Source organism: Hypanus sabinus, chromosome 23 (genome assembly GCF_030144855.1).
Source record: "Hypanus sabinus isolate sHypSab1 chromosome 23, sHypSab1.hap1, whole genome shotgun sequence".
Lineage (NCBI taxonomy): Eukaryota > Metazoa > Chordata > Chondrichthyes > Myliobatiformes > Dasyatidae > Hypanus > Hypanus sabinus.
The window spans coordinates 2,547,073-2,558,240 of record NC_082728.1 but is presented as its reverse complement, the minus strand read 5'-3'; the positions used below and the strand labels follow the sequence as shown (position 1 = coordinate 2,558,240).

The window sequence follows — 11,168 nt, the reverse complement described above, 5'->3', positions numbered from 1 at the left end:
CTCAACCTCCCCCAACTGTACCTGAGCAGGGAACAACCCCTTACCTGCTGCTAACCTCCAGACTGAGATAGTGGCGACACTGTGCTCTATTCTGGACTCCATCATGCAAGAGCGCTAAGTGGATGAAGGAAATGGCTCTTGAAGTTTTCAAAAACTCCCTGGGAATGTGTCTCAGCACCTCACGGGAATCCATAAAACCATAAGACATAGGAACAGAATTAGGCCATTTGGCCCATCACCTCTGCTCCACCATTCCATCATGACTGACTTATTTCCCTCTCAGGCCCATTCTCTTGCCTTCTCCCTATAACACTTGATGCTGTGATAAATCAGGATCCTGTCAACCTCCACTTTAAATAAACCCAATGATTTGGCCGCCTCAGCCTGGCTCATAAATGGTCAAAATGGAAAATGACTGTTCAACACAGCATCAGTAACAGAGAGTGCCCTCATCAGGAGTGTGTGCAAGCGTTGAGTGATCAGCTTTACAGCACCAGCAAGAGGGGTTCATTTCACACCCCTGTCTGTACTGAGTTCTCCCTGTGACTGCGTGGCTTGGGTCACACATTCCAAGGAGTAGTGTCCCAGCCTGCCCTACCGTTCAAGTCCTCCTACCCTGGCCCTGCCCTCAGAAATCTAATGATGTGACAATCAGTCTCACTGTATCATTTAACCAAACGATTGCATGAGACAGAGTGCAGAACAATCTGTTCAGGTGCTTTTGACTTTACTTCAGTAAAAATGGTCCATCTCAGTCCAAGGCGATGGTATCATAGTGGTTAAGGTAACACTCTACTGCACCAGCAATCGGGGTTTGATTCCCACCATGGAGCTTAAGGAATTTGTTTGTTCCCCCTACGACTGCGTGGGTTTCCTCTGGGCTCTCAGGTTTCCTCTCACATTCCAAAGACATACAGGATGGGGTTAGTAAGTTGAGGGCATAATATATAGGCATTGGAAGCAGGGAGACACTTGCGGGCTGCCCCCAGCAGATACATTTCACTGTATGTTTGGACGTACGTGTGACAAATAAAGTTAATCTTTAAACTTTACAGTGAAGCGAGAGTGAGGGTGAAGTCTGATGCTGTCCTTTCCAGTCTGAGATGTGGGATGGGAGGGAGCTTCCCCACTGTAGCAGTGTACATTTCATGTCAGGCAGACTCCACAGGGGCTGAGCACCGTAAACAGCAGTCACGAGACAGCGGACCATAACGCCTTCCCTGTCATTGTGGGGGGTTTCAACCAGGCCAGCTTGAAGAAGCTATCACCAACAAGTCACCTGCGGAACCAGAAGAGCCAACACACTTGCCCACCCCACTGCTATACCACCATTAAGAGCACTTACTGTACCATCACACGCTCACACTTTGCAAAGTCCAATCGCTTGGCTGTACTTCTACTCCCAGCATATAGGCAGAGACTAAAGACTGCAGCACCAATAGTGAGGACCGAGTAGGTCTGGTCAGAGAGGCAAAGGAGCACTTACTGGACTGGAAATCTGAATGCATATGCCACAGTTATCACCGACTTCATCAGGACCTGTGTTGGTGAAAGTGTGGGACATATCCAAATCTAAAGCTGTGGATCAGGTCTGTAGCCTGCTGAGAGCTGGGATTTTGACACTCAAGACCGGCAATCCGGACCTATACAAGAAGGCCAGCTAAGAGTGAGAAAACAATTCCGATTGAAGGTAAGGCAAAGTCAAATGTACATCAGCTCTGGCAAGTTTTACAAGCCATTGTTTCCTATAAGGCAAAACCTAACATCATGATTGGCTGTAATGTTTCACACCCAGCTGAGCCAAACACTGTTTATGCACACTGAAACAGAGAATAAAACTACACCTGTGTGAATCCTGCAGCATCTGGAGACCCTGACACCTCTGTCTCAGAGGACGATATCAGAACACCTTTCATGAGGGTGGGCCTTTGCTAGGCATCAGGCCAATGGTGTACCTGGTATGGCAATGAAAACCTGTGCCAACCAACTGGAGGGAGTGTTCAATGACATCTTCAACCTCTCACAGCCGTATTCAGAGGCTCCCAGCTGTTTCAAAAGGGTGTCCATTATACCAGTACCCAAGAAGAGCAGAGTAAGTTGCCTCAACAACTATTGCTCAGTGCCACTCACATCCACTGTGATGAAGTGCTGAGATCAGCCATGGCCAGACTCAACTCCTGCCTAAGGACGTGCTCCAGCTGTCCCACTAGGTCTACAGCAGATGGTATCTCATTGGCTCTCCACTTGGCCTTGGATCACCTGAACAATAAAATACCTACATTAGGCTGCTGTTTTAACAGGCTGTCTGGTTTTCAATATAATCATACCCTCAGTTCCAATCAACAAGCTCCAAAACCTGGGCCTCTGTAACTGGATCCTTCTCCTTGACTTCCTCATGAGAAGACCACAGTCATTGCACATCTCCAGACGATCAACACTGACGCACCTCAAGGATATGTGCTTAGCCCACTGTTCTACTCTCTCTACACCCTGACTGTGTGGCTTGGCACAGCTCAAATGCCATCTATAAATTTGTCACTGACACAACTACTGTAGACAGAGTTTCAGACGGTGACGAAGAGGCATACAGGAGCAAGACAGATCAGCTAGTTGTTTGTTCATTCTGTGCCTTGTCATATGATGTAGGTGACCACGGTCTTCGACCGTAATTGTCCTTGGCAAATTTTTCTACAGAACTGGTTTGCCATTGCCTTCTGGGCAGTGTCTTTACAAGACGGGTGACTCCAGCCATTATTAATACCCCTCAGAGATTGTCTGCCTTAAATGAAATCTGCTGTGGACCTGTTGTGGAGACAATTGCATCCTCCAAACTTTCATTAATTGTAATATTCAAGATTTTTGTTGATACTTTAGAAATTCCTAACTTGTTGAAGTAGTGATTATCATTGTATTTTCTGTCCCGGTTGGCTCTGGCATCTCCAAGCCTGAGTGCTTGAAAGCGCAGAGAGCAAAACAGTTCCAAATTGCCTTGCTACTTATTTCTCACCAGCAATCAGTGATAAAAATCACTGCTTTTGAACACAAACGCAGGCAACTTTGGCCACACAGGTTCGCACAACCGACGCCAGTTGGAAACCGTTCAGCAACAGTCCCAATTAAGCAGTATAGTGTCCCAAATAAACGAAGGTAATCCCGTCTATTTCTCGAGTAGTTAAGGGTTGGCCCAAATAAGCGGCTGATTAACCAGAATGCATTGTATATATTTCTTATTGTCGTTTTTAAAATTATGTATCGCAATGTACTGCTGCCACAAAAGCACACATTTCACGGCACATGGCCGATTCTGAGGAGGCGTTTAAAGATGTTTATATTTGCTGGGGCAGCAGTTCCCTGGTCTCAGGGAGTGCTTTATTTGCACAGATTGTATTCTCTGTAACGTTTAGAAGGTATGCTCGGCACATTAAAAATTGGGCTCACGGTCGATACTGTTTCTATCAACTAAAATTCAGACTGGCGTGGAGCGTTTTACCCCGACACAGGCCAAATGCTCGGGTTGATGATCACCGGCCACCCTCCGAGGTTTCAAACCCCAAGAACAGGTGCTGCTGGCGCTTTGCTGGGACCGGAGCCCCGGAGCTGTCCAACTTCCGTCTGGCTACGTCAGCCAAGGTGGACCAATTAACAAGGGGTCAGGGCGGGGCTTCCCCACCCGAGCAGCCAATGGCGACAGAGTGGGCGGTTAGAGGTCATATAGGAAATCCAGCGTTGGAAACTCTGTACGCAATCTGCCCTCCCGATCCGTAAAGAGGAAAGGTAACTGCCCGGCTGGAGATTAGCAAGAGGATAGTGCCTGCTTTCCCCCAAGAGCCAGAGTTGGGAGGGCTGTCCCCTTGTTGCAGGAGCTGTTCACCAACAGACTGGGATGGCCTGGCCTCAAACTCAGGTTTCTGCCACACCACAGACGATTCAAGGAGCAGGGAAGGGCAGGGGCTTCGGATTTTTCTCCAGGTGTGACGAATCCCCTTCATGAATACAGGGTTGAGGTCATGTCATTATATCCCTTCCCTCAGACTGTGAGATTAATGAATACCGGGGCACCCCCAAGGTCTCATCACTAGAAAGTGAACAGTTTACCTGTCCTTCCCTTTACTACATGCATTTTATTAACATGGTGTATTTTCAGTTTGTGCTGTGTGTGATGTTGTCAGGGTGCACCATGGTCCACAGGAATATTGTTTTATTTGGTTGTATATATGTACAGTCAGATGACAATAAACTTGAACTTGAATCCTCTCCCCCATGCATCACTTCAAGCATTTAAATTAGTGAAAACAGAAACACAAGAGATTCTGCAGATGCTGTAAATCTTGACCTGTACCTCACAAAATGCTGGAGAAACTCAGCTGGTCGGGCAACGTCTATGGAGGGGAATAAAGTGTTGATGTTTTGAGCTTAGACCCTTCATCAGGAATCTTGCACCATTCCTTTTTCTGAAATTAGCTATGAAAATGTAATATTTTGTCCTGTATGCACTGAGCCTCATTAACATTAACTGATCCGGAGGCCGACAGCTCAAAATTATATTCAGATAGCGTCTACATCCCTTCTTCCTTTCCTACCCCACTGCCAAAATGTTCCATCAAACGTTATTATTCCTCTACCTGTCGCTAACCAACTTTTAGTGATGTGGTTGGTAGTTTAATACCTATCATTCACCAATAACAAATGTAATGGTTGATTACACGCATTCTATCTTTTATGTCTATAGTTACTGAAACAATCAACTAGATTTGACCAACTCGGCTGTCCTTCAGCTGACGTCTGAGGACCTGCTCAGTTAAACTGATGATGGATCCGGGTAATTGCACATAAGGATGAGTTTGCCGTCCCCCTCCCTCTTTTTGCAGGCAGATGCACCGCCATCCATTGTGCTATAATCCGCACCTTTCACTGGTGGGCTCTCTCCCTTTTATTCCTAACACGTTCGCTGATTACCATTGGTTTATCATTGTCACATGTGCCAAGAGCCGGTCTTCAATCGGATCAAATGATTACAGTGTGTTGAGCTGGAGTGAAGCAGTAAAAGATGCGGTGAAGTGTCAGATCATTACAAGGTGGATTCTGAGGCCAAGACCGTACCAGAGGTCTGTTTAAGAAGGGGAATATTCGGAGAGTGTTTGAAAATTTGCAGTTTTCAATGCACACAGGCACATCGGCACGGTGCAGTGACCCGGCGCGCACCCGCTCCCTGCGCGACCCCGACACCGTGCACCTGCACCCCCTCACTGCAGCGCGCTCCCCGTGTCGGCCGAAGCGGTTTATTAATTCGAGCCGCTCGATGAGATAGATGCCCGTCCTTCCTCCCCCTCATTCACCGGGTGCGCGCCCTGCAACGTGAACGCGCTGCTCGTTTGCCCGGATCACGCCCCCTCACCTCACCAATCATCGGCAGCTCGGGGACCCGTTGGATACCGACAGCCAATCGGCGAACAGCTTTCTGAAAGTCCGCCCCTGCTATCTGAGCGGGCCAATCAGTGCGAGAGGACGTTTACTGCTCCCAATCATTGACTCCTTCCGCGACCAATGTTTGCGAGAGATGTTTTCCTTATCGATTCTTTGTACCTTATATTATTTATTGTAATATTGTGTAAACTCTCATAATTCGTAGTTAAATTAGTATGTAAAATGTTTTAAATTATTCTCATTTATTTTCCAGTAAAATTTAGTTTGAATGTGGTGTCATTTTCCGAGGCCTTCGTTTAAAGAGCTGAGGTAGTGTCGAGTACGATTGGTGATTAGATGACAGACGTGTCGATCAGCCAATCCAGATGACAGTTTGACACCGGCCCACCGATCTCACTTTTCAATAACATTGGCCAAACGGGGGCGGGCCTTCGGAAGCTGCTGGCCAATGGAAACTTCAGATAGCGCGAGAGTAGCAGTCCATCATCGTGACGTTTAACAACAGAACGTAGTTCCGGGCGTGCGACGGGAGCGAGGCTATAAATAGGGGCGAGCGGCGGCCGATGGCAATGAGCTGTGACCGCTGGCGGCTGAAGGAGGGTTCGCCGAGGCCGGAGGGACGGAGCAGCCCAGCACCCACGGCCCGCACCACGCCCACACGTCTCAGTCTAGGCCGGCAGCCGAGTAAGTGACCGTTCCGAGGAGTGGGAAAACCCGGCGGCCGGTGTGCGCCGGGGAGTGTCTGTACGTGACCCGACAGCAGTTAATGTTACCCCCTCCCGTTTTCTCCTTTAACTGACACCGGCCCTTCCCGCAGGAAAGCCTCTGTTTATCATGTTTGTCTTCACTCTGCCCTGCTTCTAACTCTCCCTTCCCCTACGACTCCCCCCCTGAACCCCCTTCCTCCCCCCTGCCACCCCTGAACCCCCTTCCTCCCCCCTGCCACCCCTGAACCCCCTTCCTCCCCCCTGCCACCCCTGAACCCCCTTCCTCCCCCTGCCACCCCTGAACCCCCTTCCTCCCCTCCGCCACCCTCCCCCGGGTCCCCCCGCCTCCCCACCGCCACCCCTGTACCCCCTTCCTCCCCTGTACCCTCTGCCACCCCTGTACCCCCTTCCTCCCCTGTACCCCCTGCCACCCCTGTACCCCCTTCCTCCCCTGTACCCTCTGCCATCCCTGTACCCCCTCCCCTCCGCCACCCTCCCCCCGGGTCCCCCTGCCTCCCCACCGCCACCCTCCCCCTTGCCCCCGGGTCCTCCGCTTCCTCCTCTCCCCTACCCCTATTCGCTCTGTTCGATACCCCCTTCTCCTTTGGACAACTGGCTTGGAGACGTGCCCCTCCCTGGCAGCGGCAGGTAACCGCCCTTTGCTGTGGCTGAAATGAGGGGTTTGATAATTGCCTGTTGCTTTGGTGCGAGCTGGTAATTGGAAACCCTCTTCCCGCGACGCAGGGGTTAAGTGCCCGTTCATTCCCTGCGCTGCACTCTCACGCGTTTGACGTCAATGTGCATAAAGGAGCCGAGGCTCCTTCAGGATAATCTCCCCAAAGAACAAACATAACCTTTCAGAAGCACACTTTACCCCCTTGCATGGTATATTGAGGAGATTGATTTATTCTGCATGTTGCTGCCCTCTGCTCTCTTCCACTTGGACACTTGCCTGCGTTGCTCAATGTGTGACGTAGGTGTTTGATTTATTTTGAAGGTTGTTGACTTTTTTGTTAAAAGCCATCTGGCTTTAATTTGATTTCTAGTTTTGAATCAGTGCTTTAAAATGTTCAAGGTGGTATCTTTTCCAATTATGTTAATACTTGTACCTTTGCATTTAGCAAGCACATTTTTCAAAGCGGCTGCTTATGTAACATGAGAATTGAAGTGATTTTTAAATGCCACCAAATCTTTTCCTGGTTTTCTTACTTTATTTTTGTTTCCCCCCCCCCCCCCTTAAAGGAACAAACATCATTGCAAACCTGAGAAGCATAACTTCAGTCCTAACCAACACTATAAGATACCAAGCTACTCTGAAGAGACCTAAACACTATCTGACAGGAGTTAATATTTCTTTAGGTTTGCAACACAGTTTGCAGCTCATTCTGGTTTTTGTGTAGCTATGCAGCTAGAAATCCAAGTAGCGCTCAACTTTATTATCTCATACTTGTACAACAAACTCCCGCGGAGACGAGTCAACATTTTTGGTGAGGAGCTGGAACGGCTGTTGAAGAAGAAATACGAAGGGCACTGGTACCCGGACAAGCCGTACAGAGGGTCTGGATATAGGTGCGTGCACATAGGGGAGTCCATTGACCCTGTGATTGAGCGTGCTGCCAAAGAAAGTGGACTCGAGATGAAGGATGTTTGTGAGAACCTGCCTCAGGATTTGAGTGTGTGGATAGATCCTTTTGAAGTGTCCTATCAGATTGGAGAGAAGGGGCCTGTCAAGGTGCTGTATGTGGACGATAATAATGACCTGGATAAAGAAATCAAAAACAGCTTCAACCCTGAGGCCCAGGTCTTTATGCCCATTTGTGACCCAGCAGGGGGTTCGCCTGTGTCCAGCTCCCCCTCTCCTCCCTTTGGTCAATCTGCTGCTGTGAGTCCCACTTTTATATCTCGCTCTGCACAGCCTTTAACCTTCACCACTGCCACATTCGCTGCTACGAAATTTGGCTCAACCAAAATGAAGAGTAGCGGCCGCAACAGCAAGGTCGCTCGGGCCTCCCCCACCAGCCTTGGCTTGAATGTGAATAGCCTGCTGAAGCAGAAAGGCCTGTCAACATCCATGCACTCTCTCTATGGGCTTGGCGTGGGTGTGGGCAGCCAACAGCAACAGCAGAAGACTTCAGCCCTCTCCCCTAATGCCAAGGAGTTTATTTTCCCTGGCATCCAGGGGCAGGGTGGTAGCGGTGCAATATTCCCAGGGGACAGCCCACTGAACATCAGTCCTCTCCAGTATGGGAATGCCTTTGACATGCTTGCCTACGGGGGCCTCAGTGAAAAATCCTTTATGGAAGGGCTGAGTTTCAGCCTCGGTAACATGCAGTATTCTAACCAACAGTTCCAGCCTGTCATGGCTAATTAGAGATGGTGGGGGGGGGGGGTCTCTAAAATTATATATAACTATTTAGCCCTGATTATACAAGTTTAAACTTAACTGAACCCAAGGGTGTTCCCCCTTACCCCCTTGAGATAATTTTAAAAAAATTTGAATTGGGGCGTTACAAGCTTGTAGTTTGGCACTTGGTTATTTAAAAAGCATCAATATTTAGTTTTGCCAACCAAGCACAAAGATGATTTTATATGGACTGTGCACCTTTTTTAAATAAAATTTAAAAAGAGAAAAATGGAAAATGTTGTGGAGATGAAACCTCCTCGAACAGTATTTACACATAGACGAGACATGGGCTGAATGAAGAATTGGCACTAATAAAAGTGGGATTTCTGGTCTTTTTGTAATTGTATAATTTAATTTAGTACGAAGTTTGTAAAATACAGAGTATATATTGTTTCTACAACATGGTATTGCATTTATATCTTTTTACTACAGTGATCTGTGATGGCTGCGATGGTTTGAATACTTTTTTACAAATTGTAAAAAGAAATACACATTCGGAGACATCAAAATACTCAAGTTGTGTACAGACTATTCCCCAGTGGTGTTTAAAGTGTAGAGATTTCACCTTTTTGGAAAAAAAAACAAGATTTGTATTTTCTGTTAAGTTTAAAGTAAAAATAAATTTTTTTGCTATATATTATGGACAAATGTAATCGTAATATTAATTTTGTACCTACCTTGTGCAATACTTGATAAAAACAGTATAACAAAAGTATTGAGTTTGTGTCTTACCTGTTAAGAGGGACTGAGATAGTTTATATTGGTAGCAGTTTATATTAAAATGCTTCAAAAATTTGAGTCTTGGGGCCTCCTTTTCTATTTTCACATAGTGTGAACTTATTCACTGGAGGTTTGTATATATTCAATTATGCTAGTTGTGCATTTGTTTATTACTGGCCCATTCCCCAGAGTATGGAGTACCTGGGGTGTGAGGATAGGTTGGAATTCTTAAAGTTGAAATTTATCAATGCAGTTGGTCTAAAATGTATAGCTTTCCAGTAGTCTATTTGAAATATGTGTTTGAAGAGGGTAGATATGAGAAATGCTCTCAACTGGTGGGCATATTAAATCTAAATTAAAACAATCCCAGTCATCTGTAAAAATGAGAAGCATTTTATGATGTGCATTGGAAATCTGGAGCACCGTGATCCAGGTCTGGAATTAGCTGCCTGTAGGCTTGGTGGAGATGATCAGCCCCTTGAAAGGGGAGTGAGTATATTTGCCATAAAAGAGCAAGGTTGCTGCATGAGTGCAGAGGGGCTTCAGGCAGATGTTGAGGAGAGATTGGCTTAACCTGGATTTTTTTTCCTCTGGAGTGACAGGGATCAGATGGGCTAGCAATGTTTAAGAAGCTGTCAGACAGGAACATACATGAGCAGGGATGTGACCATCTGCCAGTGGACTGGCATGGATGGCACGGATTATAGAAAGCTTAACACAGTTAGACATAGATACAGAGTTAGGCCGTTTGGCTCCTCATGGCTGAATTATTTTCCCCCTCAGCCCCATCCTCCAGCTTGCTTTCTTCCTGTCACCTTTAATGCCATTATAATCAAACCTGTCAACCTCCACTTTAAAATGCCTGCTCCTGTACTGTGCCATTCTATGGATTTGTGTTGCTCTGAATCTGTGAGGTCACAGTTTTGTTTTTAGAAAGAGTTCACAGGATGGGTGTGCCCTTTTGGTAACCTGATCTGCACATTTTTGTGGATTAACTCCATCTGGTTTCTGAGGCAGTGTTACTGCCTGGTAGAGTTTGCTGAAGATACCATTCATTCAAGCATTCCTACCTAATCAACTGAACAAGATGTTGGAAGTTGTTCCCCTTCTGGAGGCACTTTTATTCACTATCGAGACAAAACCTGTTTTTCCTGTTGATGAATGACATTTAAGGTGGCTGCACGGCCTTGCTGCCAAAAATCATAATGGGAATTTATAATCCATTTTATCAGACGAGGGGTTGGCCTTATCCCTGACGCTGAAGCCTAAATAAGGCATATTCAATTTTTGAGAACTTAGCTTTTCTGTCTGACCCACTGAGTGTCTCCAGCATTGCTTTTAGTTAGATTTCCAGCATATGCGGTTTTAAAATGTTTTTGTGTAATATTTCAAGCTCTGTTTGCTTTTGGTTTGAAGGGAAATGGCATTACAAGTGTTTGTTTAGAAACCGTGTACAGTGGCAGAGGAGGCAGTCTGAAATTTACTAGTTCGGGTTCTGGGGGGTAAGAATTAGGGTTGAACTATCAGTAGCAGCTAGTGAGATTGGTTCACTTGGAGTTCAGGGGTGAGGAATGTTCTGGAAATATATAAGGTCCTGAAGGAAAATGACAGGAGAATCACAAAGACTAAGGGTGTAATTACAATATTCAAGACAGGTAATTTAAAACGGAGGAACTTCATGCAGAGAGTGGTGAATCTCCTAAATGTCCCGAAGAAGGGTTTTGGTTCAAAACATTGATTTAGTCACCTCCATAGATAGTGCTGAGTTCCTCCAGTATTTTATCTGCATAATCTCGTGTTCCTGGATTTAGTGTGCCCCGGTGTGTTGTGATTGGGGTATTTAAAAAAGAGAGTCTGGAAGTTGACACGAGAGAAGGATGTACCCCCAGGCTGAGTACTTGTGACCTTGGGTT

At 46.6% G+C, this 11,168-nt stretch overlaps 1 protein-coding gene across 1 annotated transcript; it reads left to right on the top strand.

Annotated features, from left to right (window-relative positions):
• The first annotated feature begins 5,717 nt into the window (after positions 1-5,717).
• Positions 5,718-8,535, top strand: tob1a (transducer of ERBB2, 1a). The gene is made up of 2 exons (XM_059948174.1): positions 5,718-6,108; positions 7,374-8,535. Exon 2 carries the CDS (start codon positions 7,534-7,536, stop codon positions 8,500-8,502), a length of 969 nt encoding a protein of 322 aa, XP_059804157.1. The 5' UTR covers positions 5,718-6,108; positions 7,374-7,533; the 3' UTR covers positions 8,503-8,535.
• Positions 8,536-11,168: the final 2,633 nt, after the last annotated feature.

Excerpts from the sequence above, each read along its gene's own strand:
- tob1a (XM_059948174.1), top strand. The coding sequence starts at position 7,534 with ATGCAGCTAGAAATCCAAGTAGCGCTCAACTTTATTATCTCATACTTG.